The sequence below is a fragment of the Rhodotorula toruloides genome (assembly GCF_000320785.1).
Source record: "Rhodotorula toruloides NP11 unplaced genomic scaffold Scaffold8, whole genome shotgun sequence".
NCBI classification, from domain to species: Eukaryota; Fungi; Basidiomycota; class Microbotryomycetes; order Sporidiobolales; family Sporidiobolaceae; genus Rhodotorula; species Rhodotorula toruloides.
The window spans coordinates 548,597-573,476 of record NW_015622968.1 but is presented as its reverse complement, the minus strand read 5'-3'; the positions used below and the strand labels follow the sequence as shown (position 1 = coordinate 573,476).

Sequence of the window (24,880 nt, the reverse complement as noted above, 5' to 3'; positions counted from 1 at the left end):
TCGCTCACTCTGGTCGCACGGCTGCTACGATGGCTGAGACGTCTGAGGCAGTGTTTCAACAGCCTGTTCCACCCGCTGCGGCCGCCTACAAGCTCGCGCCCCTCTTCCAGCATAAGGATCCGCCCGTCGAGAAGTACGCGCCTTACAAGCCCAACCTGGACTGGGTAAAGCAACCAGAGCTGTGGCTGGACGACTGGGGTGCGTTACCGTTCTCTTTCTTTCACGGCATGCGCTGACGGGACGAGCGGGCAACAGAACTGTACAGGGCAGACGATGTTCAGGAGGGCAAAGACCGGCTCTCCTCGCTGCCGGCGGAGATCCTCCTCATGGTGAATCCCCTGACGCTTTATGGAGCAGTCAAGCCGCATCGCCGACCACGACTCGACGCCGTTCGCAGATCATCTCGCACCTCACCCCTGGCTCGCTCGTCGCCGTCTCGCGCACCTCCCGCTTTCTCCGCTCCCTCACCTGCACCAAGCGTGCCGAACCAGTCTGGACGGCAGCGCGTCAGCGACGAGGATGGCCAGACTTGGAAGCCGGCGGTCTGAACGAGGTCGAGTCTGCGAAGCTGGTCGAGGGCGAGTTTTGCTGCGTGAGTCTCGGGCCCTACTCTTTCAGTTTGGATGTACTAACGTTGCACGATAGCTTTGCGGCGAAGCAGAGCGTTGCGAGAAAGGGGATGACTGCGATTGTAGCGACTCGGTCCGGCGAGACTTTCGCGTTCGTACCGTGCTCTGCAGCGACTGCGCGGCCAAGTGAGTTCCGGCAAGATCTCCTCAACACGTGCGCGCCGTTAACGCTTGATACGAGCCAGTCTAAAGCCCAGTGAATCCATTTCGGCGGAATACTGGTATCTGCATCCTCTAACGTTCGAGTGCTGTCTCTCGACGCACAGTTCGTTAGCCCGTTACTTCCCTCGTCTCTGCGGTACTGACCTCCCGCTTTCTCAGCCAATTCGGACGGCTCGCGCATTATGCGTAAAGAAAATCGTGAGCGATGGCCTTTCTCGCATGTGCGACTTAGACTAATGGGCGGTCAAACAGATCTTTACTTCGTCCCTCAAGTCCTCAAGCAATCAGCCGCGCTCTACGACGCCGAAGCCGACGCCGCAGGTCAAGACAAACTGCTTTCGTTCGGTTCGGAAGTCTATACCATCAAGCGACGTGCCTTCCTGGATGCGGTCAAGCTGGACGCGTACTTCTTGAAGGCGAACGCGGTCACCCTTCGCTGCGATGATGAGGAGGAGGAGGAACGCATGAAGAAGCTACGAGTGGAAAAGTGCGTCCGCTTCCGTACTAGACACTGTCTCGATACTGACGTCTCCCCACCAGAAGACTCGACGACAAGTTCTCCTCCCTGGGACTTGGGCCTGCAGAGTACGTCGCGCTTCTTCCGCTTCACGCACTCTTCCTCCCATCCTTCTCGGGTCTTGATGTTCTTCGCACGAACAGCTTCGCAGACATCGGCAAGACCAAGAGCTGGTGCATGGCCTGCATCGAGGAAGACTATGACGCGGATATGAAGCGCTGGGAGGACGAGCAGCGGGCGAAGGGCATTTCCGAGGAAGAGGAGGAAGCCGAAGCATGGGAGGAGGAAGACGAGAACACGCGCTGGGAGCGGACCTTCGCGGAGATGCTCGCCGCATGGCACGGCGACTGCATCCCGGCACCGTGCCACCTTACGGAGACGTCCCCGTTCGAGGGGGACCATCGCGAGCTATGGTTTCACGAGGGTACGCTTAAGCTTTTCATCTAAGACGTCGAAGCTGACAGAAGACATCTCACTAGACTGGCCACACTATCGAGGCGCCATCATTGAGTACGCACGTCGGAACCAGCACAAGGCTCGCTGGCAAGCAGCACAAGACGCTCGCAGACGCCGCAAGGAGGAGATGGAGACGCTCTTTGTCGGCTTACGGACGAGCTGTCGCGAGGAACACCTCGGCTTCTTCGTCGCCTTGTCGACTTTCCTCGACTTTCCCGAGGTCAAGGCGTTGTGGTTTCCCGACAACGGCGTCGGCGTGAGCGCCGTCGAGCTAGAGTCATAGCCTCGAGTCCGCCAGCAGATCCTCTCCCGCATTGCCAAGTCCGACCGACTCGCCACGATCCAGCTCTTTGACCGCATCGCCCGCTCCCTTCTCAACGATGGGCAGCGTCTCGGCGATTTTGCCTCGTTCGTACTCGACGGCGAACCTTCCCCCTTCGTTGACTCGGACCGGTCGAAAGGCCTCGCGCCGTACCACAGCGCGTTGAGCGACGACGACATGAATCCCGTCTTCGACCGCCTCGCCTCGCTCTTCCGCTGCGGCGTCTGCTCCGCCAAGCTCACCTTCCCCGCCATTGCCATTCACCTCGTCGACGAGCACGGCCTTACGAACGTCGCGGCATACGCGCACGTCCCGATTCCTTCCTTTAGGAAGGCCATCAAGAAGCTGCTGGAGCGGCGCCTTTTGCCGGCTGACATCTCGCCTGCGAGGTTCAAGGCGTACCACGGCGGCGCTCACTTTCACGTCACGATGCGGACGAAGACGGGCAACCTCGAGATGAGCCTGAATGAGACTTGGGCACAAGTCGTGAGTCCTCCGCGAGAGCTTCTCGGTTCCTCCTCCCTTTACTCACCTGCTCTGCACTTTCTCGATTCGTTAGCTCTCCGGCAAGTCCCTCGCCGAACGCCATGCCGCCTGGCACAAGCTCGACTACACCTCGACTGACCGCGACATCGCCAAGATCGAGTTGTCATACGCCTGCGTCTAACCGGAGGCAGAGGCTTAGCGGCGAAGCTGTCTGAGCAGGAAGACGGAATGTAGCTAGCATCGCTTAAGTAGGACTCGGTTGTACTCGTCGAGATCGCGTCTACCTTCCAGCTATCCTTCCAGCATCGAGAGAACTGAAGTAGAACGGAGCTCCTACTTCTCCGTCCTCGCTGGCGGTGGTACAGCTGAGTATCGATGCTAAGATTGCGCAATGCGAGCGGGTACAGCCTTTTCCCCCTCCTCCCCTTCCCGTCTCCTGACCGAAAGCGTGAGAGGCGTCTATTGCGGACCGCTGGGCTCGTCGTTGCCCTTGAGGGATGATCGGCCGGCGCGCTGCGAGAGAGAGAGGAGCGTCAGCAGCGGAAAGGAAAGGACGAGACAAGGAAGGGGAAGGAGACGCACCATCATCTCGTCGGTGATGAGGAGGTTCGAGGCGATGACGGCACTGCAGATGGACTGCGGGTGAGCTGCTTCGTGTTCTTCGACCTTTCGCACGAACGAACGCGTCGCGGAGCAGAGCTAGTCGTCAAGGGATCAAGTCGAGAGAACGCACGCAGAGTGGATCATGTGCCTCTTGACGCGGTAGTTGTCCCAGACGCCCTCCCTGCGCGTCGAGCACGGTGGTTCGTCAGCATCGGAAATAGCGTCTGAAGCGCAAGGAAGGTGCTCACGTCACAGGGTCGAGAGGTTCGCCTGTTGCGAGGTCGAGGCCAACGACGTGGCCGTCCGCAGCTTCGTCCTGTGCAAGTCAGACAACCAGGAGCACAGTGTCAGCTCGTCTGCTGCGAGACGAGTCGCTCGACTTCGTGGTCGCCCACACGCACCTGCAACGCCACGATCGCATCCTGCACGTCCAAGCCCGCATTGACCGCCAACGTCTTCGGGATAACCAACAGCGCATCCGCAAAAGCCTGCACACCGAGCTTCGCACGGCCCTTGGCTTCGTTCTTCTTGACGTCCTCGACGAGGTGTCGGTGCGCGGCGATCTCGAACGCGCCGGCACCGGGGATGAGGGACGAGTCTTCGAGGGCGTTCTTGACTGCGCGAAGGCCGTCGCGGATCGCGTCGGAGATCTGAGAGATGGTGTGTGCGTTGGGGCCTGTGGGAAATCGCCGCGGACTACAATCAGCCCCCGTCTCGCTCATGCAAGACCTACTGACAAGTCCCAACAGCCAGACTCACCCTTGACGAGCATAGTGACGCTCTTGGGCTCCTTGACCTCCTCGACGAATGTAAACTTCTCCTCGCCGAGCGTGTGCTCGTAGACGAGTCCGGCGTGGCCGAGAACGTCGGGCGTGAGGTCGTCCACCGAGTTCTGCGCCGTGCCGCCGCAGACGAGCTGGAGCCTGTGTGAGCAAGCCGCAGCACTCGAGTCAGTCACGCCGCCTCAGGAGAGAGGAAAGAAAGACGAGAGGCGGTTGCACGAACGCACCTCTCCATGTTCCTCCGCTTCGCCCGCCTCAGCGCCATGATTCCCTGCTTCGCGAGCATGTCCAACGAGAGGGGATCGATACCCTTCTGGTTGATGACGACAAAGTTCTTGACCTCGCCCACCGGGTTTCCTTCACCGTCGAGCTTTTGGTCGCAGACGAGACGCTTGAGTTCGATGATCTTGCGGACTTTGGCGTCGGTGAAGCGGCGCTCGGACTCGACGAGCTTTTCGCGCTGCTCGGCGGACGAGTAGAAGAAGCCCGAGTTGACCTCGCTGCGTGCGGCCGGACCTGGTCAGTGCGAGCGACGCGGGGAACGAGAGTAAAGAGGAAGCGCAGACGCACGTCTTCTCGTACTCGAGCGAGACGTTGAGGGTGAGGATGAAGCAGTTCTCGAGGCGCTTGGGCATGTCAGGATGGCGGGGTCCGTGATCCAGCACCAGTCCCTTGACGAGCCTCGTGTCCGAGTCGGTCATGTGCTGCATCTTCATCAACTCGACCATGTGCAAGTCGACGGGCTCGAACTGGCCCTCCTTGCCTGGAACAGCCGAAGGCTGGCGGATCGCAAGGACCGCATCGACGACCGCCTGAGCGAGCGACTGCGCAAGCGACTTGTGGACCTTGGTGGCGAGACTGGTGAAGGCGACCTGGACGAGGGTCTCGTGCGAGGGAGTTGCGGGGGTGGAGGAGGACGAGGCGAGGGGCACTTTGAACGAGTCGAGGAACGAGGTGAGGGCGTTTTTGGCGACTTCGAAACCGTCGGCGAGGACGCGGGGGTGGACGCCTTCGGACGTGTATCGCAGGGACTGGTTCAAGAGTTCGCCTGCAGGGGTGGAACCGCCATTGTGAGCGAAAAAGAGGGTAGGACGAGGGGAAGCGGACGCACCGACAAGGAGGACAACACTGGTCGTTCCGTCTCCGGTCATCTCATCCTGCGCGACCGCCGTTCGTGCAATCAACGCCGCCGTAGGGTTCTGTGCACAGATTCCACCCAAGAATCAGCTCACGCAGGCTCAAGTCCGCTGAAGCGAGTGAGGAAGGGGTGCGCACCTGGATCTGCATCTCGCTGAGGAGGACCTTTCCGTCCTTGGTCATCTTGAGCTGTCCTGAGCCGTCCACCAGCATTTTCAGGGTGCCCCTCGGACCTGTGTAGCGTTCGAGAGATGAGCGAGATCTGGTCAAGTGAGGAGGACGCGACAACGCACCCAAGTTGGACTTGACGACATTGGCGAGTCCGAGTGCGCCCGTGCAGTTCAGTTGGAATGCCTGCTCCCTCCTTGCGAGGTCTGCGCGCGGGTTGAGCAGCTCGAGTGCGCTCGACCTGGTGAGGGAGCGTGAGGAGGTGTCAGCGCGCGCCTGTTTCGCTGGCGGGTTCGCCTGGGCGTGTCTGCCAGTCCGACAGTATCCCCTGGTGCACTCACATTGTGCAAGTGCGAGATTGAGCAAGTTGGCGGGTGTCGACCTCACTCTCCCGCTCCTCTCGACGCGTCCATCTCTCGACTTGCTCTCACAGTCGCTCTTGTGGCTCGTGCTGCGTGGGACAGACTGGACTGGGCATGGCATCGACATCAGGGCTGTCTCGCAGGCGCGGCGCACAAGGAGCAAAGCCAGAAGGAGGCGCTCTCGCCCCGTCGTCCACTCAACCCTCGCTCTCGCCCTCACACTCGAGGCCGACGTCTCCGCTGAGCGCACCCGGACAGCCGTCGAATGCCAGCCCCGTCGGACACAAGGTCGCGTACGACGAGCGCGACCTGAACAACTCGGAGGACGAGAGGGTCAACCCGCGACTGACGCTCATGGAGGAGGTCCTCTTGCTCGGGTTGAAGGACAAGCAGGCGAGTCCTACCCTCTCATCCGTCTCAGGCCAGTCATCTTGCGCGCAGAGGGCGAGGACGAGGTCCCGACACTCAATGTGCTGGCGTTCGGCCGGCAGTGGGGAGGCGAGCTGGGAACTCGCGCTCGAGATGGGCGGGCGCATCGACAGCTTGGACGAGCTTCGCTTGAGCGTACAAGAGTTCTTGGCGGGATGGCACGCTGACCCAGCATCTTCCTCCCACAGGGCTACCTCTCCTTCTGGAACGACAACATCTCGTACACTCTCCGCGGCTGCATCGTCCTCGAACTCGCACTGCGACACCGAATCGCCATGGTGCGGGACCCGAATCGGCGTCGGTTTCCCCTCGCAGACCGGTGCGTCTTCCCCGTTTACCTTCCGAGGATCTAGCTGATGGGAAGTGCTGCGCAGGTACATCGAGGTGATTGACGATAAGTTGACGGGAGAAGTGTTGCTTGACGAGGCGCTCAAGATGATGAAGGTGTCGGAGCGGATGAGCGTTGGGACCTGGATCGACCTCATGAGCGGTGCGCAGCCACTCAAGCTCCCCCGCGCCAAGCTCGGCTGACTCCTCGCTCGACGTCGCAGGCGAAACATGGAACGTGATGAAGATCGGTTACCAGCTGAAGCAAGTGCGCGAGCGACTCGCAAAAGGCCTGGTCGACAAAGGTGTCCTGCGAACCGAGAAGCGCAACTTCCTCCTCTTCGACATGGCGACGCACCCCGTCTCGGACCCAACCTTCAAAGACGACGTCCTCCGACGGACACTCTCGCTCCTCACCTCCCGCACCGCCGCAGTCCCGACTTCCAACATGTACGGCGACGAAGTCCGGTACCGCACCATCCGCGCCGTCTCGATGGTCTGCGCCGCGTTTGCCGCAAACGTACTCGAGAACGCACTCGTCCACCTATCGTACGACCAGCGCGAAAACGCTTTCGCAAAAGCGGACGAACTCCTCGCCGACTTTTCGCAGTGGCCGTTCGGCGCGTACGGGCCTTCTGGGATCGCGGGAGGAGGGATGGGAGGAGGAGTTGCGGGTGGGGCGGTAGGAAGCAAGACGAGCGGGACACGACCAGGCGGGATCGCGACAGGCGGGAGTGCATCGAGCGCAGAGTCGGCCAACCTCGCCGAGATCATGCGCCTTGCGAGACTTGAAACGGTCGGACAGGGAACGGGCGACTCGCCGGGTGGGGCGGAGAAGCAGACGCAGAGGGAGTTGTGCCTTGAGGTCGTCGCGGCGTGTGTCGAGGTGTTCCGGAGGATGGACAGCTTGCTCTGAGCCAGCGCGACGGCTTACGAGACGGTGAGTTTGGCGTTCCTTGCAGCCCGCCTCGGCGTCTTGCTCACGTTCTTCGCGCTCGCAGGAGAGACCAGCGACCGGCCCCAACGTCGCCTATACCCTCACTTCTCCGCCTCGCCGGCTCCATCCTCCTCCTCCTCCTTCTTCGCCTCATACAGTTTCACTCACCCCGCTACACTCCTCTACGTCTCGGCATCTTCTTCATTCGCCTTCCTTGCCCCTCTGTCGTTTCTCTCCGTTCAAAGCCGTATTCCATCCGTTTTGGTTGCAGTGGTCCTCCTTCTCCCCTTTTTTCTCTTCTCTCGTTCGCCCTCTCCTCTCTATTGCGCCGAGACGACGCAGCCGCTAGCTACCCTTCCTGCCATGCGAAGCAAAACCGTGTTGCGTCCCGCAAGCTGTTTGGGGTTCCTTGAGCGGAATGAGCTTTCGATGAGACGCGAACAGTAAGGGAAGCTTGCGATGAGCTCTGCAGAAGCGGATGAGATGAAGAACACCCCACGTCTCGAAGTCCAGAGTGCGGAACAAGCGAAAGCGTTTGGATTGACAACAAGCGACGCCCTCCTTCTCTTCTCCTCCTTCGTGCAGTCGAACTACGCGTCCTCGTCGCTGACGCTGGCGGTCGAAAGCTTGATCCCGACGATGTCGCGGTCAGTTGAGTACGAGAGCTTGAGGCGGCTTGCGTCGAGTTCGGCGGGCGATTTGCCGGAGAGCTGCAAGTCAAGGATCGTAGAGAGGATTTCAGGGCTAGCAACAAGAGGGAAAGGACGGAACGCACGACCTGCGCCCACGTCTCGCCGACGCTCGTCTCAAACTGGCCGCTCGCCGACCTCATCGTGACGTCGAAGTCGCAGTCGGCGTAGAAGAACTCGAACGCCGCGAGCTCGAGTTGCAAGCTGTGCCCGAGGTCGTCGAGCAAACTCTTGATGGCCTTCCTAAAGTCACTGCTCGGGACGTGCGCGTACGCCGGGACGTTGGGGACGTCGTGATCGTCGACGAGGTGAATCGCAATGTCCGGGTAGGGGAGCTTGGTCGAGCAGATGCCACAGCGGAAGAGGGAGGTGACTTGCGCGAAGAGCGGGTCCATGTCGCGGTCCGTCAAGGCGGCGTGAAGCGGTACGAGGCCCTTCGACGGGTCGCAGTCGATGAACGGCGACGAGGAGGAGGAGGCGATGGGCTTCATGGTGGTAGACGGCAAGACGCCGTTGTCGGCGACGTGCGCACGAACGATGCGGTCGAAGAGGACGACCTTGTCGAGCCGAATGCGGGTACAGATCTCGCTCAGGATCTGCGGCTCGAGAGGCGGCCATCCGCGAGCGTCGATGAAGGCGTTCGCGGGGTACCAGAGCGTCTCGACGGTCGGAAGGGCGAGGAAGATTGCGAAGGAGATGGGGATGCTGGCGCGGGCAGAGGTAGCAGAACGCTTCGGGGGTTGGAGGCGGCCGAAGAGCGGTCGCAACGCCTCCTGGCGCTTCTGTCGTGCATCGTGTGCCGCAATTTCTTCGCGCCAGATGCGATCGAACCGCCGACGGTGGACGCACGCGACGATTGGCGACTTGTACTTCTCCCACTCTGTCGCCGCTTTGTTAGCTGTGTCAGCTGGCCTTTCCGAAGGAAAACGCACCTTCGTCCGTCAAGCGCTCGTCTGATTGGAAAAACTGGTAGAGCGAGGCGGGGCCGGGCATGCAATCAGTGTGCAAGTCAGCCAACATGGCGGCCATCTTCTCCTCCCTCGCCTGTTCCCTGAACTCTCCCAGCTTCTGCTCAAGCGACGGGCCTCGTATAATTGCGCCTCCAACCCTGACTTGCGCGCCTTGCGCGTCGGAGGTGGTCGTCGACATAGCTTGATCCTGCGTTTGAGGCTCCTCGTCGTGGGTGTCGAGAATCAAATCTTCCTCATAATCCTCCCACTCAGCCAGATCGTCGTCGTAGCTCTGGTACAAGCAGCTGCTGCACCAGCTTCCGTCGAGGTGAAGGGTGTCGAAGCTGGTCGTGCAGCGGATTCAGTCAGGCGTTCCTTGTATCGTCGCTCAAGATCACTTACTCTGCAGCGACGAAGCCGAGTGCGAGAAACCTTTTGCTGATGCTGCAGAGCGAACGTCAATGAGCGCTCGGGTTACTTCCGAGTACGCATGATAGCAACGTACTCGGCTCGACGCAGACTCTTGCGCAGCGCTAACTTGCTGTCCGCCTGATCTTGCAGCCACCTCCGGTGGTTCTCCCAGGCACGCGCATCTTGCTTTGCGCAACGCCGGTATTGCGCACGCGAGACGACGTAGGCTTCGCTGACCGTTTGTGGCGACTGATTCTGCGCGATCGCCTCCGCTTCCAGCCTGTGAAGCTCGGCCGACTGCTTGAGGACGTCGGGGACGAAGAGAATGGCTGGACGCGCGCGCGAGAGTCGGCTTCCCCGTCAGGCCGAGCAGGATCGAGACAACGCACAATCTTCACCACGAGCCAGATCGCTCGTCATGTTGGGCCATGTCTCTGTAGCGAACACAAGAACGATATCAGGGGTTGAGTTAAGCCGCGGTTGTGCTTTCAAGGCTTTGAGGGGATGGGCACGCACTCCGGGTTGACAAACAACATCCGAAAGCGCGCGGGTGCAGGTGCCAGTACTCCGCCGAGATGCTTTCCCCCTTGCGACGCCTGTGTACGGTCCTTGAAAAGTCAGTGGGATACGTGGATGAGGAACGAACGAAAGCGCGAACAAGTTCGCTATGCAGGGGTAGCAAAGACGAACTCGCAGTCGGAAGTCGTTGTACGGGTAGGCATGAGTTTGGCAGACCTGTGGGAAAGTCTCCGTGGGTCAAAAGTGCACAAGGGGCAGCAGACATAGAATCTACGCACGGTACAGTCACGTCCGTCGAGGAGGTTTGCCAGCTGAACCTCCGTCAAGCCGCCTGCTTCCGAGTCCTGCCAGCCTTCGCGCCTCCTCACGTTCGCCCAGATCGACTCCGCGCTTAGTGAAGACGAGCGAGCGGAAGAACCGCGAGACGCGCGATAAGGCGAGGAGCGAGCCAGGCGTGAAGTGCGAGGCGATCTGCGCCGCCGTCCTCGAGCTTGTCAGTGTCGCTGTCCTATGTAGACGGAAAGCGAGCGACTCGCCATCATGATGATCTCCACCGGTAAGCACGAGATCCTGTCCGTTGTATCCTTGTTCTTGACTTCGTCGTCCTTGACGTCCGACTCTGCGCAGCCCAGGTGTTCGCGTCAGCGCCGAACTGCCCTATCAGTTGCCAGACAGCTTTGTGAGACTGTGCATCCTAACGCAGCCATTCCTCGATCCAGCTCCGGTCAGGCGGTTCGTACGGCGGGCGAACTGGCTTCGCCTTCTCGAGGAAGACGGGCGCAAGCTTGCAGGCGGTCGCGGCGGATGCAGTAGGGTGCTTAGGCGTCGTGTCGACCGTCTCAGCCATTGTAGCGCGGTAGCAAGCGAGAGCGAGGGAGGTGAAGGAGGGAGAGAGTCGCGATGAGGGCGGGGAAGGGTCAAAGCGTCGCGCGAACGTCGACTTCGAAGAATGCGCCGAGACAAGTCGATACAGTGAGCGCAGGGACAGCAAACGTGAGCCAAAGCGAGGGGAAGCGGACGAGAGAGCGTCGTCGACGACCTTCGCAAGGTCGAGGAGAGTCTCCGTCGAGCCGTTCTCACCCTTGAGCGCGTCGCGAGTCTGTTCAATGCTTGGATACAAACCTGAGCATGCCTCGATAACCCACAAGCGCCGCCCAATCGTCGAGACGGCCAGAAACGCTGAAGGTGTCTTCGACTTGCCGCCCTTTTTCGGTCCGCCTCTACCGGGGACCTTGACGAACCGAGCTGCTGTCCACCACCGGTAAGAACAAAAGAAGGAGGGGCTGCGACGGCGCAGGTGAGGTGAGGATGTGAAAAGCGGCAGAAGAGGAGGGGAAGGGAAGGAAGGCTCAAGTTAGTACGACGCCATCGAACGTCAGACAGCGAACGAACCTCACCCACGATACTGATCTAGTAGTAGCTCGAAATGTTGAGGTTGAGGTACGTCTTGAGCGGCTCCTCGAAAGCAGTGCGGATCTCGTCGTTCGTCTTGTTGAGCGCGAGGAGGACCTGCGGCAAAGGCGTCGTGAGTCGGGCAAGATACGACGGAAGGTCGGCGCAGACGGACCTGGAGCTGCCTGCGCGACTTGACGGGGTTGAGCGAGCCAGAGGCAATCGTATTCGGGTAGTCGCCGGGCGTGACGAAGCCTAGAAGAGCAGCGTAAGCATTCTACGCGACAATAGCAAGCTTCGATCGCTAATGCGTCACGCACCGACGTTGATCTTGGTCGAGCGGACGACCGGAACGCCCTTCGAGACGGTTGCATCGACGTTGCTAATGCCGGCATCGGTGAGCGATCCCGCGCCCGTTCCAGCGATGACAACTCCCTTGGCGCCATTCGCGACCGTCGTGTTGAGGAGCTCAAAGTCGGCGCCTTGGTAGCTGTAGAACATCTCGACGTGCGGGAGCTCGGTGACGTTCGAGATATCGTAGACCTGCTTGAAGGTCGGCTTCGAGGCGCCCATGTAGTAGAAGGGCTTGTCAGAGAGGAGGCCGCCGATGTAGCCGGGTTCGGGCGAAGCGAAGGTGTTGAGCGTGTTGGCCTACGGAAGGAAGGGTTAGCTCGGCAACACTCAGCTCCGACCGTCAGCGGCACTCACCTGAGTCTTCTCGCAGTAGTAAGCTGCGCAAATGCGGTCGTTCAGGACGATGAGAGTGCCGCGAGCGCGCGAGTTGGGCGAGACAGCGGTGGTAACAGCTTGCAGCAGGTTATTCGGTCTGCGCGTGCAATGTCAGCGGTCGACCGATGCAGACTGAATCGCACGAGCTCACCCGTCAGCGGAGATAGCAGTACTGGGACGCATCGAGCCGACGACGACGACAGGCTTGTCGCAGCCGACGGTGATGTCGAGGAAGAAAGCAGTTTCCTCGAGGGTGTCGGTGCCTGCGCGGGTTCAAGCGTTAGGCGAGCTTGTAAGAGAGGTGCAAGAGAACGGCGGACCGTGAGTGATGACGCTGCAAGATAGGTAGTCAGGTTTGCTTCTCAAGGGGCGGCAAAAGTTGATCAACGCACACGGCATCGTAAGGCGCATCAGCCGCGCAAAGCGCCTTGTTCGCGAGCTTGGAAAGGCGGAGAGCGATCTCGTCCGTCAGACTCTGCGTCGGGACGTTCGTAAGCAGGTCAGCCAGCGATTCGACTGGACGAAGCGAAGGCGTGCGCACCTCTGAGCCGACGTTCGAGACCTGCATGCCGTCGATGTTGGAAACACTGTGCACCACGACTCATCAGCTCGCTCGACGCAGCGGTTTGCGCCGGACGCACTTGAGCAACTGAGGAACGGCCTGGACGAGCACGCCGATTCCGACGACGCCGGCGGTGTAAGCAGTCGAGTCAGTCGCAGAAGAAGACGAGCCAGCGATCGTTCCTCTGCGCAACTCGTCGTCAGCAAGCGTTCAAGCATACGAGGAAGGGGAACGCACCCAGTTGCGAGAATAAGCGTCTTCGGAAGGTGCTCGGTATAATTGCTCTTGTAGGTGACGTTAAATTCGACGCTCGTCACGGGCGCACGTTCGACGAGCGAGCGTCCGACGAAGGAGGAAGCGAGAGGAGCGGCCGAAGTCGTACCGAGGAGAGAGGCGGCAGCGGCGAGGGCGAGGGAGGCTTTGGCGAACATGGCGGGTCGAGGCGGAAGGTCGAGAAGCGAGACGAAGCACAAACGAGAGAAGAAAGCAAAGAAGCGCGGACGAAAGCGGGGCGCAGGTCGTCAAAAGATCCCACTCCTCGAAACGCCGGGTAAAGATAACCAGCTCGTCTCGTGCGAGAGATAGTCTCGATCTGGCAGTACGAACAGCGTCGGCATGCATGGGTCCACGGGCGCCGTCGGCCGTGCGGCTCATCGCGGAAGATGAGCGGAAAGCGGGCGGAAGCGATCGATGCGAGATAAGCCAGGTGAAAAGTTTTGCCGGCAGCGAAGGAGCTGTAGCGACAGGAAGTGTTAGTGACGAGGCGAAGCAAGCGAAGGAATGAGGAGGACGAACCAGCCCGTCGAACGGAGCGGAGTCCGAGAGATCCGCGCACCTCGTCGTCGACTTTAACGACGATCCTCGACAGGGATATCTGCAATGCGGACTTACGCGGCGGGATAGTCTAGTACGGCGGGATGGGAGCACAGAAACAACTGGATATGTACAACGATGCGAGCGAGAGACGACTGCTAGGGAGCTGCGAGAGATGCCGCGACCGAGACGGACCAGTCGGACATGGCCTTCCAGTGGAGCCAGACGGCGGCGACGATAGCTGCGAGAAGGACGTCAGCGTGCTGATTGACGAGAGAGCGGGAGCGCACGCACCGATATGCCAGAGTTGATGCGATGCGCCGATATGCCAGTGGCCGGGGGCACAGCACTCCGGGAACTGGGCAAGACGAGGTTCAGCGTCGCTTCAGACGCACAGAAGCGCAACTTCGAGCTCACCTGGTTCGCATAGAAGGAGAGGCCGATGAGGTATGCGACGACGGAAGGAATAGCCGGGCCTGCGAGGACACGACTCGTCAGCAAGCTGCGCCTACAGCGACGGCAGACCCGCAACGCACTGTAGAACCACAGCGTCTCCATCCCTCCATAGATCGCCGCCCTATGCGCAATAGGCGCAACCGCGCTCGCAGCAAGCGAGACGAAGAAGGCGATCCGCCAGCTCTTGTACTTGCGCTCGTTGAACCACGATTGCCAGGGGACGATCATGCCTGTGACGCCGATGACAAAGTTGAAGCACATGTAGGAGGCGGCGAGGGCGGGATGCGAATAGAAGCCGTAGTACTGTCCGAGCGAGAAGGAATCAGCTTGGCTTCCGCAATGAGGGAGGAAATCGTACTCACGGTCGCTCCAGCAACAGACGCAGCAATCAGACCCGAGATACCGACGTAATCGACACACGCGGCGCCGCGGAACCAATGACTCGTCGCGCAGCCCGACATGAGGTGCCAAGTGGTGGAGCAGAGCAGGCAGTGCATGGCGGAGAGGACGAAGAGGACGGCGATGGCGGTGTCGCCTGGGTGTGGGTCGGCGAGTGCGTGAGGCGAGGAGGTCGAGAAGAAGAGGTAGTATACAAGGAGGACGACGAGTGAGAGCGCGCCGAGGAAGCTGCAGGGTTGCCGGGTCAGCTTCGTCCGTTTCGAGGTAAGAGGGAAGCGACGCACTGCGACTGGATGTTGATCGTCTCGTTGTGCCAGGTGAACATACTGCGAAGCAGCGTGCCCCATTGCTCGATCGGGATATAGCGGTACCTGCGCGCACTCGCTCGTCAGTCCCAGCTCTGTGGCGAAAGAGCAGCGCGATCGCACCCAGTGAGGATATGCTCATTGTTGCGCCACTCGGGCGGCAACTCCTCATACCTCAACAACCTCTCCCTCCCAATCTCGAGCGCAGCATGATACATCCTCATCGCCTCGTCGACAACCGCATGCGACTGGTCCTTGACATAGGCCGACAACTCTGCTGCACCGTCTTGGACTGCGTGCAAGCCGGCAGAGAGCGAGCCGGCCGTGTCGTCTTTCAACTGTGAGACGGCGTTCGAGAGGCGCTTCGATTCGGCGGAGAAGTAGGAACGGAGGTCGGAAAAGTCGGAGAAGGAGGGTGTGGAGGGCATCGAGGACCGGAGGGAGGCGGAGATGTAGGATGCGGGGTCGGCGGAAGAGGCGGACGATGCGAGCGAGGCGAGGGCAGCGCGGAGGGTGCCGAGTTCGGTCGAGACGCGGGTGAGGACGGCTTGTGCGGAGGAGGCGGCACGTGAGCGGAGGCTTGAGGCGGGGAGGGAGGGGAGAGGGTGGTCGGCGAGGAAGCGGTCGAGTCCTGCGCGAGCGTCGGGCGACAGCTCGAACTGGAGGTAGGCCGACTCGTCCGCTTCGAGCGAGGGCAACTCATCGCGCATGGCTTCGAGGAAGCTCGACGCGCTCGAGATGAACGCTTGCAGGGCGCTTATCTCGTCGCGGAGCTCGTCGTCCTCGTCGGCCACCTCGTCTCGTCCGGCCGGCAACATCGCCGTGCGTTCATCTGACCTCCCCTTCAGCTTCTCCACCTCGTCGCCGCTCCCACTCGACGCAGAAAGCGTGCGCGGCCGTTGCCGGCCACCCGCTTCACTTCCCTCGTCATCGTCATACTCGTCCTCCGTCTCGCCCAAACTCGTCAACCCCAAGTCCTCCAACTCGCTCTCGTCGACATACGCCTTGAGTGCCCTCAAGCTCTTCTCGGCCTCCTCGAGCTTGCCCGCGAGGTACTGCCTCAAGCTAAGCAAACTCGCCGGCAAGTCGAGCGATTCGAGCAGCGACGAGCCGTACGAGAGTGCTCGGCCGGCCGAGGATTGGACTGTCGCCGACTCGTAGAGTGACTTGGAGCGTTTTCGGTTGCTGAGAAAGACGGGAGAGGCGGAGAGGGGCGGAGAAGGGGAGGAGGAGGAGACGGCGGTGGAGGAGGCGGAACGCTGGGTCGGCGGGCGGGCGTTGCCGCGTCGTCGTACGGAGGTCATGTTCGTGGTACTCGTGTCGTCTAGTCGTCGTCTGTTCTGTCAAAGGCGGAGGTCAGCGAGAGAGTTCGGCCGGTGGTCCTCCTCGGCGAACAAGGAGATTGCCGGCTGGGCGTGCGTCGTCGCTGTCGTCGGGAGTGCCGGGCGGGTGTGTGCGCAGTCCAGAAGGGTGGCATAAGAGCTCGCAAACCGTCACGCACCTTCGGAGCCTTCTAATCGCTCGGTGCCACCCTCCGTCCTCCTCTGTCTCCGGAACGTTTGAGACGGCGCTGGCGGTGTGGGCTGCGGCTGTGGCGAGTGGGCGGCCTCGCAGGCTGCGTGAAAAGCGTTTGTGCGAGTCAGCAGCAGGTGCTTCAGGCCAGCGGAGCGTGGTGAGGTGAGTGAGTGAGGGAGAGCGAGACGAGGGACTTGGCGAGGAGGGAGGGTGGCTCACTTCGGGGTGGGTCGACTTGCGGGACTCACGGCATGAAAACAAGTTGTAGCAGCTTTCTCGGCTGTTCTCTACCCAGGAAGAGCAGCGAGAGTTGTGCTCGCAGCGGGACCACCCCCTTGCCGCGGCCGGTTGGATGGTGCGACGAGTGCAGGCCTGCTCTAGGCGGGTGAAAGTTAACCTTTCTGGCCTTTTGGCTTAGATCAAGTGTAGTATCTGTTCTTACCAGTGTGATTACTGGTAGTCTCCCATCGGGAGACTCATTCAATCACATTAATCTTTGCCCGCCGGCGCAGTCAGTTCTTGGGCTTGCCCTCCTGGCTGCCAAGATGGCCCTCTCACTCCACTCCAGAGAGGCGCTGTCGGGCTTCGACGCAAGCTTTTTTGCTACTCAACACGCTCGAGCTGTGCAGAGCGAGGACCGGGGACAGCAGAGGCGACTCGCCGGGGACGAGGAAGGCTCAAAGTGCTCCATGAAGGCGAACAACTGTGATTGCAGCGGCATAGGGTTGTGCAACTGAGGACAGATTAGCCGAGATGGATCGGTCGCCGACCTCCTGGTCGTGCTTGCGGTCGAATCTTGGGTAGAGTCCTGCTGGAGGTTGTTGCAGCGCAGCATCCTCTGGTGCCGCTGCAGGTTGTAGGGGCAGCCGCAGTGCTCAGCAATGTGCTGACCGAGTGGCAGAATAACTGGTGTGACTGCTGGAGAGACGTGTCGGACAGGGCAGAAGACGCAGGGAGGAGTGAAGGAAACGCACCTTCATGCCTCTCCGCTCAACTCCTGCTCATTGTGAGAGCCCCTCAATGAGCAAGTCTTCATGCAGGCGTCGCGACAACGGTGTCGGGCTGCGGTGCGCCGGGCTGAACGGGAGGAGCGGCGAGAAGGGCGGGCGCTGGGTGTGCGGCGGAGGCGGCGATACCGGCGGTGACTGCGTGCGAGAGGGTCAGCGAGCGTCAGAACATGGTGCAAGCAAAGATGTCAAGATTCCAAAGGTGAAAGAGAGCGAAGGAAGAGCGAGCGGCACGCACCCCAAGGCCTGCGGTCCATCGGGCACTGCTGCTTCGAGCTCTCGGTGTCGAGCCACTTCATCAAGCAGTGCATGTGGAAGACGTGCGTGCACTCGCCCCAGACTGCGCGCGAAAGGACAGTCAGCGGTTTCCAGCAGCGCCATGAGGACGAAGGGAGACGCACTCGGAGGACACCCGTCTCCAGGAACCTTGCAATCCGGACAGCAGCCGTCGAACGCGACTCGACAGATCCCACACACGTCGTCCTCGTCTTCTTCGTCGTCCTCGTCCATCGCTGCGTCCTCTCCGTCGCGAGTTGGCTGATCTGCGGTCGACACGGGCCTGAGGTTCCAGCGCCACATGGCGACGGCGTGGTAGTGATTGATGGTGATCTTCATGATGCCCGTGAAGTCGAGAGAGACTCGGCAAGCGCAGCAGCGCGAGGAGCGGCACTCTGGACGAGGGAGAGAGGCGCTCTCAAGGCTCTCAAGGTTGCTGTCCACCACGCCCGCTCACCTCGGCTAAGCTACTGTGACTTGCTAGAGCTGCTCCTTAGAGCCGAAGAGGACTGTCACTATCGATCTTCTTGCGCCGCGTCGTCTCGTCACCGGCCTGTACCCCCTCCATCTTCATCAGTCTCCAACAGCTCCACACCGCCAGATGGCCCCGTCTCGCTCCTCGTCCGCCAAGAAGGGCAAAGGAAAGGCATCAGCACTTGACGAGAATGGTCGACCACCCAAAATCAAGCGCGTCAAGGAGGTTGTCTTCGACGCAGACTCGCGAAAGTCAGTCCAAGCTCTCCGTCTCGTGTTGCTACAGCTTGCTGGGCGGTATGGACAGGTTAAGCTGACACTAGACTGTTTCGAACGCCGCAGAGAATACTTGACGGGTTTCTCGAAGCGAAAGAAGGCGAAGCAGACGGCGAGGCGGAACAAGGCGATTGAGCGCGAGAAGGAGGCACTGCGGGATATGAGGCGTCAGGCGAGTCTCCATCTCTTCCTTACTGGCTGTCGAAGCGGGTCACAGCGTGTCGGGCGCGAGTGGCAGCGTTCCGGCGTCGATCCGCGTTCGGACGGTTCTGCTGGCCTCTCGAGTACGGTCATATAGTGCTCGAACGAAGCGCTGACCCCTTCGACCCGGCCTACAGATTCGAGAGGAGCGGAAAGAGCGGGCAGCTCACAATGTCAAGGTGGCGCGCGAGATGTATGGCGGCAAGTCATCCTTCGCCCTTCCTTCCTTTTTGCTCAGCCAACTCACGCTCTTTCTATCACCGACAGACGCTGACGGAGACGCTGAGGAGGAGGACGACGACGCGGGTACTGGCAGCGAAGGGTCAAGTGACGAGGAGGGTTCGGACGAGGAGGGTCCAGCCGCCGCGTACGAGACGCCGGACGCGATGACTACGGTTGTTGTCGAATCGCTCTCCCTGTCTCGGTCACCAACACCCGAACCTCTCCCGCCCGCACCATCCGCCTCATCCGCCTCCACGTCCGCCGGCCAGCAATCCTCGTTGTACAAGAAGCGGGTGAAGAATGCGGTTCAGGCGCGGCCGAAGTTGACGCGGCAGGAGAAGAAGGATCGGGCGACAGGTGGCAAGAAGACGAAGAAGAAGATGGCGAGCAAGATGAAGGGGACCAAGGGACGGGCGAACAAGTAGTGCTCGTGCAAACTCGAGCTCGCTTTCCGCCCTTCTCGCAGTCTGCCCTGACGAGTGGCGCGCTTTCGCAATCATCGTGGTTGCGACAGGTCGATTGTGCTTGCAATCAGATCAGAGGGAAGCGGCCGAACAAGGAGATGCGACGGCGGGGAGGGAAGGCAAATCGTCTGCGATGCTATTGACAGGTGCTATAGACAAGTGTCTGCGTGTTCGCACAATACAGGTAGTGGCAACACGTGCGTAGGCCACAAGGAAGGTGAGGAGAGAAAGGAGAAGAGGGAGGAGAAGAGGATGGCGCGAGTGGACGGTCGCATGCTGGGGTTCAACAAGACATGAAGCTGCTACAAGGACGCGTAGTAAGGTGGCACAATCTAGAGCAATCACTCCGAGCCATCGCCGTACGATGGGTGGCTTGGACGACGGCGAACGGGCGGAACGGAGTCGTCGAGTCCGGCTTGCGATTCGCCATTCACCTTCGCGTCTTTAGATGAAACGCTGGGCGTCACCTCGCTAAGGCGCGATGCGGAGACGATCTTGGCGGCGCCGTCGACGGCGGAAACGGCGGCAGCCAAGTTGGGCGGATGCGGCGTCTGCAGCGTGCGGAGGATTGTCGATCGAAGGACGGCGGACCGTACGGGCTGCAAGAATTATGCGTCAACTGGTGTGGCTGGCGTAAGGAGGAGCTTATGCGCACCTTTGACAAGTAGCCGTCGGCTCCGCTCGCAAGGAACTTCTCCTGATCACCCTTGAGAGCCGATGCGGTTAGGGCGATGACCTTGAGATCGGCCACTTGCGGGTTCGCAGACTTGCGGATGCGGACAGTCGTCTCGAGGCCGTCCAAGCCGTCCATCTGGTGGTCCATCAGAACGACGTCGTACGCCTTCTTCTCGACGTGCTCGAGCGCCTCGTATCCGCTGGAGACGCTGTCGACGTTGAAGCCCACTGGGTGATGGAAGAAAAAGAGTCAACATCGAACGCAGCAATCGCCGCGAGACGGGACGCACTCTTGATAAGTAGTCGCGTAATGATGTCGCGGTTCAGCTTGTTGTCGTCAACAACGAGGACCCAGATGTCGTCACGCCGGATGTCCTCCTCGCTGGCGAGCGTGGCGGCGGCTTGGTCGACGAGCAGCTCGGGAACCTTGGGCAGCTTGAGGTCGACAGTCATGGTCGTGCCGACGCCGTACTCGGACTCGAGGCGGATGGAGCCGCCCATGAGCTCGATGAGCTGCAGAAAGAACGTAAGCGCACGATTCCCCGTGCAGACGAGGCGAGCGAGACTTACGTTCTTCGAGATGGAGAGCCCGAGACCTGTGCCGCCGAACTGGCGAGAAGTGGAAACGTCCGCTTGGCTGGGCGGCGTCGAGCGTTAGGATCGCTGAGAGAAAGGGTGACTGCAAGTGGCGACGCACTGAAAGGGCTTGAAGAGACTGCCGATGGCCTCCTTCTTCACGCCGATGCCGGTGTCCTGAACCTGCCAACGAACCGCGACACTCTCCGCGTCCTCCTTGACTCGCTTCACTCGCAGCGTGACGGAGCCTGATCTGGTGAACTTGATCGCGTTCGAGAGGAGATTCGTGAGGACCTGGCGGAGTCGCGGCATGTCGCCTTGGACTGGGACCTTGAAGTCGTCGACATCTTCGACGAAGTCGAGGCCCTTCTTGCTTGCGGCTGTCGCGAAGAGGCGGGCGTCGGAAGAAAGGTCGTTCAGGCTGAACGGCCGCACCTCGAGATCAAGCTTGCCGGCCTCGACCTTGCCCATGTCCTGCAGGGAAGGGAAGTCAGCGAAGAGCAGACATTTCGGAAGCCGTGCACACGCACCAGGACTTGACCGATCATCTCAAGGAGCACGTCTCCGCTTCGCAAGATTTGCGAGGCGAGGTTCTTCTGCGAGTCGGTCAAGTCTTCGGCGAGGAGCAGCTCCGACAGGCCAAGCATGTGTGCGATTGGTGTCCGCAACTCGTGGCTCGTCAGCGCGAGGAACTCGCTCTTGAGCCGACTTGCCTCGGTCGCGGCGGTCTCGGCGACTTGAAGACGTGCCCGCTCCTCGTAAGACTGCTGCAGGCGAGCTTGAGTCGAGACAAGGTCGGTAATGTCGTGGGCGACGATGATGCAGCCGTTGATGCGGGTCGTGCCGTCGCGATGCTCGGTGAGAGGCGTGAGGAGGCACCGATAGGAGCGTTGCCGCTGCTGCCATTCGACCTGCAAACTCGACTCTTCGCCTTGGATGACCTTCTCGACGCCGGCGAGCAGTTCCGGCACGGGCGCGAGCACGCGGTAGTCTTGACCCTCAACGCGACCAACGACCTGCGCTTCGGCCAACACGCCGTCCCTGTGCGCACCCTCGAAGAAAGTGACCCGGTACTGCGTGTCGATGGCGATGAGCAGACAACCGGCTCCCTGGACGACGGCGTCGTTTTGCTGGATTGTGCTGCGCAACTTCTCGCGCATCTGCGGAGCACGGTTGGCGAAGAAGTCAGCTGGTGAGCGGGACAAGAAGTCCCGGGCAACGCAACGTTACGCACGTGGTAGAGCTCGTCAAAGTCGGTGCAGGTGCCGAACCAGCCTTGGATGGCTCCGTCGGCGTCGCGGTACGGCAGGGCGCGCCCGAGCATCCATCGCCACTCGCCATCGTAGCGGCGGCAGCGGTACTCGACGGCGTAAGGCTCGCCCGTCTCGAGCGAGTGACTCCACGCCTTGAGTGTACCGGGCATGTCGTCTGTGGGAGTGATGCGTGAGTGCTTGAACGGACTAAGAGAGAGCGGAAAACGAACCGGGATGAAAGGGCGACTGCCAGCCCAGGCCGAGCGACTGTTCGGGCTCGAGTCCGGTGTAGTCATACCAGACCTTGTTGTAGTAGGTGTGCGAGCCAAGCTTGCTCGTTGTCCAGATGAGCTGCGGCAGGTTGTCGAGGATCTGCTTGAAGTAGCCCTCCTTCCCCTTCTTCTTCTTGCTCGACAGCTCGCCGCGCGACTCCCATCGCTTCCGGTCGTCCGTGACGTCGCGGACGAGCAGTACGCCTCCGAGATGGTGCTTGGATCCGTCGTTGCGAGGCGCAAAGATGGGCGAGGCAGTGACCTCGAGGATCCGACGCCGTATACGCTTCTTGCGCTGTGCAACGAGTTCTGGCTCCGCCGCGACGAACGAGTTCTGTCGGAGAGCTGACGCCGGGTCCGCTTCCCAGACCTCGACTTCGACGCCCACGATCATGCCGTTCGACGCCGAACTGCCGTCTTCCTCTTCGTCAGAATCGTCGAGGTTGACTGAAGGCGGCATCTGCCCGCGCCTGGCGGTCATCTCGAGTAAGGGCTCGAACGGATCGATCATGCGCTGACCGAAGGCGGGATCGAACACCTTGTACGGCTTCTTGCCCTGCGCTCCGACACCGCCGGCGGCAATGAACTGCGGAGGATGGCCGGACGCCGTCGAGCCCGAGCCGTTGCTGCTGGCGTTGGATTCGACCCCGGGACTTCGCACGCCTGACGGCGAGGGGGCAAAGCTGCGGATCACGTTCGACTTGCCGCCCGTCGACGCACCAGCCTTGCCGAGCGCCGCCTTCTTCCGCTCGTCCGACACGAGACTTCGCGCGAGGATACCGGCGAGAGTCGTGCGGAGCCTGGAGGTCTCTCCCGGCTGACCAATGCGCAAGCCGGATCCTGCCGTGCCCTTCCCTCGCTCGACGCTGACCGCCTCGCCCGAACGGATGATGCTTTTGAAGGTGAGGTCGTTTGCGTCGAGTGGGTTGGCGCGGAGCTCGGCGGAAGGCGAGAAGAAAGGTTGCGAGGCGCTCGATACCTGCGTCCCGTTCGAGACGGACGACCACGGCTCGTCCTCCACCGACCAGTGTCCCAGCTCCCACCACTCTTCCTTGACACCGTTCGCATCTCGACTCGGAGAATCGGTCGCGATGCCGTCAGACGCCGGCACGCCCATCAAAAGCTCACGAGCCGTTGCGTTGACATAGCCGCTGGAGAGCTCGGTATTCGCGATGATGACGCCGGTATTGGGGAGGTTGGCGATCGCGGCAAACTTGAGCAAAGCGGGCATGTCGGGCGCGACAGTTGGCGGCTTCACCGGAAGAGGCGGAAGCGAGGTCGGACGAGGTGAAGGGAGAGGAGGCGGGACGCTGCTGGCGATGCTGGAAGGGGTCGAGGACGAGCTCGCGGGAGAAAGGTTGATGGAGTAGGCGAGTGGGTGGGATGCGTGCTTGTGCGGCGGGAGATGGAGCGACATTGGTGCAGGTCGGTCGAGAGTCGGGGTGGACCCGTCGAGCGGTTGGACCGATGTAGGCGTAGTGGCAGACTCGTCGAGCTCAAGCGGTGCACTCGACAGCATCGAGGCTCGCGCCGAGCGCGGCTTCTCAATTGGAGTCGACTGGCTGAGCTGGATGCCGGCGCTCGAGACGGAGATGCCCATCCCTCGCAGAGCTTCGGGAATGACCTTGGGCGCCGACATCGATGCTCCGCTGCCCCGACGCGAGGGGGGCGACGTTCCGGCCGTCGTTGCGGTCGCGGTCGACAGAAGGGACGTCGCGCCAGTGCTACCGGCAGACCCACTCGACGAGATGGTGCCTCCGCTACCGACAGCTGTCGACTTTGCCGCAGTACCAGGCGAGATGGCCTGCGCCTCGGCGAGCGTGTTCTCGGACAGCCGGAGGGCCGCCATGCCTCCTGGTAGGGCTGCACCGCTTGTAGCTGCACCAGCCTTTGCCGCGTCCGATTCGCCCGCCGCAGCAGCTCGAGACGCCGCCAACGAAGCGTTCGATCCTCGCCTCTGCGCAAGAGTCGACTGGCTGAACGGATTCTGAAAAGCAAGGACCGAGCCGAGCGTAGGTGTTTGGTCGGATGGAGCGAGAGATGCTCTTCGCGATGGGGCAGAAGGCGGAGGAGCGACCATCTCGGAACTGCGGTCGATGGGGACGTACGAAGGCGCGAAAGAGGGAACCTGGGTGGCGAGAGGGGTGTCGAGGGAGAAGGAGCGACGGTGGTGCAAGACTTTGTCGGGAGACGGACCGAGGTGTTGCGGTTCTCGCCAGGGTCGAAGCAGGAGAACCGAGTACCACGGCGCCCTCGTCGTCATTCGAGACGGCACGACCGTGTCCCTCCGTCCCTTGCTGATCCAGTCGGGCAGCGCCTCCTCGTCGTCAGGCGTCGAGCCGATGTAGGATGACCGCCGCACCGTCTCGAGCGAGATCTCCGCCACCGAGTCATTCGAGACTTCGGGCGGGACAAAGTGCGTAACCTTGGCCTCCGCGGTCCAACGCAAGCCAGGTACGCGCCCGCTCTTCAGCTCCACCTTGTCTCCCTCCGACCACGCCCACTCGCTCACCCCGAACGACCCCTCCTGATGCTTGGCAAGTCGATCAAGCTCCCGTCTGATCTTGTCAGCCGCAGATCCGCCGCCCGTCTGCATCTCGGGCGTCACGCAGAAGAAGACGTCTGCTCCGCCGGGTGGAAACGCCTCTCCTCCAGGCTGAGGTCCGCCGTGCCCGGAAGTGACGCCAAAGACCTGGCGAGCAGCATCGTTGAGGGCGTGGAGGCGGAGGAACGAGTCGAAGACGAGATGCGGGAGCGGAAGCTGGTGCAAGACGGTGGCATGGAGCGTCTTCGGTTCTCGTGAGTCGGCTGGAAGGGGCGAGACAGAGGCGGGAAACGTCGGTGACGAGTTTGCTCGCGAGAATGGTGGTGGTCGGGTCATTGGGGCGCGGATTCAGGGTGGCTGAGCGCCTTCGAGCGAAAGAAGCGGACGCGGGTCAGGTTTGCTCACACGCACGCAGACGCGAGCCTCGGCTGGACGTACCAGTCTGCCCCTGCAGTTCTCGGCGCTAACGTTTCTCGACCCTCCTCGTTGATCGCCGACAACGGCCGAAGAAACGGTTGGCTGAGGGAGGAAGGGGTCGTTCGGCCGGTCCTGCTGTAGAAGAGGCGGGAAGCAACGGCGTGT

General features: G+C 61.3%; 9 protein-coding genes across 9 annotated transcripts; 3 read left to right on the top strand and 6 right to left on the bottom strand.

Annotated features, from left to right (window-relative positions):
- Positions 1–29: 29 nt before the first annotated feature.
- On the top strand, positions 30–2,753 carry RHTO_07905 (cyclin-like F-box domain containing protein; the record flags this gene model as incomplete). Its single annotated transcript, XM_016421560.1, has 12 exons — positions 30–198; positions 256–329; positions 398–592; positions 646–755; positions 815–894; positions 951–989; positions 1,044–1,278; positions 1,332–1,376; positions 1,452–1,732; positions 1,788–2,020; positions 2,066–2,572; positions 2,646–2,753. The coding sequence occupies 12 exons, from the start codon at positions 30–32 to the stop codon at positions 2,751–2,753; spliced, it is 2,076 nt and encodes a 691-aa protein (XP_016274153.1).
- Positions 2,754–3,031: 278 nt separating this feature from the next.
- Positions 3,032–5,605, bottom strand: RHTO_07904 (chaperonin-containing t-complex zeta subunit, Cct6; the record flags this gene model as incomplete). Its single annotated transcript, XM_016421559.1, has 12 exons — positions 3,032–3,085; positions 3,155–3,197; positions 3,306–3,356; positions 3,424–3,491; positions 3,577–3,851; positions 3,935–4,098; positions 4,185–4,457; positions 4,528–5,005; positions 5,069–5,156; positions 5,233–5,320; positions 5,381–5,503; positions 5,604–5,605. Coding segments are annotated over 12 exons (1,707 nt in total).
- Positions 5,606–5,738: 133 nt separating this feature from the next.
- Positions 5,739–7,296, top strand: RHTO_07903 (Golgi phosphoprotein 3 family protein; the record flags this gene model as incomplete). Its single annotated transcript, XM_016421558.1, has 4 exons — positions 5,739–6,017; positions 6,242–6,372; positions 6,428–6,543; positions 6,605–7,296. 4 exons carry the CDS (start codon positions 5,739–5,741, stop codon positions 7,294–7,296), a joined length of 1,218 nt encoding a protein of 405 aa, XP_016274151.1.
- Positions 7,297–7,907: 611 nt separating this feature from the next.
- On the bottom strand, positions 7,908–9,787 carry RHTO_07902 (uncharacterized protein; the record flags this gene model as incomplete). The annotated part of the gene is made up of 6 exons (XM_016421557.1): positions 7,908–8,027; positions 8,093–8,886; positions 8,939–9,300; positions 9,359–9,400; positions 9,462–9,696; positions 9,757–9,787. 6 exons carry the CDS (start codon positions 9,785–9,787, stop codon positions 7,908–7,910), a joined length of 1,584 nt encoding a protein of 527 aa, XP_016274150.1.
- Positions 9,788–11,296: 1,509 nt separating this feature from the next.
- Positions 11,297–13,000, bottom strand: RHTO_07901 (L-asparaginase; the record flags this gene model as incomplete). The annotated part of the gene is made up of 10 exons (XM_016421556.1): positions 11,297–11,395; positions 11,454–11,533; positions 11,599–11,929; positions 11,987–12,104; positions 12,159–12,270; positions 12,328–12,341; positions 12,400–12,482; positions 12,549–12,594; positions 12,649–12,753; positions 12,807–13,000. 10 exons carry the CDS (start codon positions 12,998–13,000, stop codon positions 11,297–11,299), a joined length of 1,182 nt encoding a protein of 393 aa, XP_016274149.1.
- A 540-nt stretch (positions 13,001–13,540) lies between these two features.
- On the bottom strand, positions 13,541–15,846 carry RHTO_07900 (adiponectin receptor protein; the record flags this gene model as incomplete). The annotated part of the gene is made up of 7 exons (XM_016421555.1): positions 13,541–13,623; positions 13,677–13,740; positions 13,800–13,858; positions 13,919–14,141; positions 14,201–14,465; positions 14,522–14,608; positions 14,666–15,846. 7 exons carry the CDS (start codon positions 15,844–15,846, stop codon positions 13,541–13,543), a joined length of 1,962 nt encoding a protein of 653 aa, XP_016274148.1.
- A 1,243-nt stretch (positions 15,847–17,089) lies between these two features.
- RHTO_07899 (anaphase-promoting complex subunit apc11) lies at positions 17,090–17,679 on the bottom strand (the record flags this gene model as incomplete). The annotated part of the gene is made up of 3 exons (XM_016421554.1): positions 17,090–17,202; positions 17,303–17,404; positions 17,466–17,679. 3 exons carry the CDS (start codon positions 17,677–17,679, stop codon positions 17,090–17,092), a joined length of 429 nt encoding a protein of 142 aa, XP_016274147.1.
- A 262-nt stretch (positions 17,680–17,941) lies between these two features.
- On the top strand, positions 17,942–18,938 carry RHTO_07898 (nucleolar protein 12 family protein; the record flags this gene model as incomplete). Its single annotated transcript, XM_016421553.1, has 4 exons — positions 17,942–18,066; positions 18,157–18,262; positions 18,429–18,492; positions 18,559–18,938. The coding sequence occupies 4 exons, from the start codon at positions 17,942–17,944 to the stop codon at positions 18,936–18,938; spliced, it is 675 nt and encodes a 224-aa protein (XP_016274146.1).
- Positions 18,939–19,318: 380 nt separating this feature from the next.
- On the bottom strand, positions 19,319–24,634 carry RHTO_07897 (histidine kinase; the record flags this gene model as incomplete). The annotated part of the gene is made up of 8 exons (XM_016421552.1): positions 19,319–19,576; positions 19,633–19,880; positions 19,943–20,165; positions 20,223–20,289; positions 20,350–20,702; positions 20,759–21,388; positions 21,463–21,656; positions 21,712–24,634. The coding sequence occupies 8 exons, from the start codon at positions 24,632–24,634 to the stop codon at positions 19,319–19,321; spliced, it is 4,896 nt and encodes a 1,631-aa protein (XP_016274145.1).
- Positions 24,635–24,880: the final 246 nt, after the last annotated feature.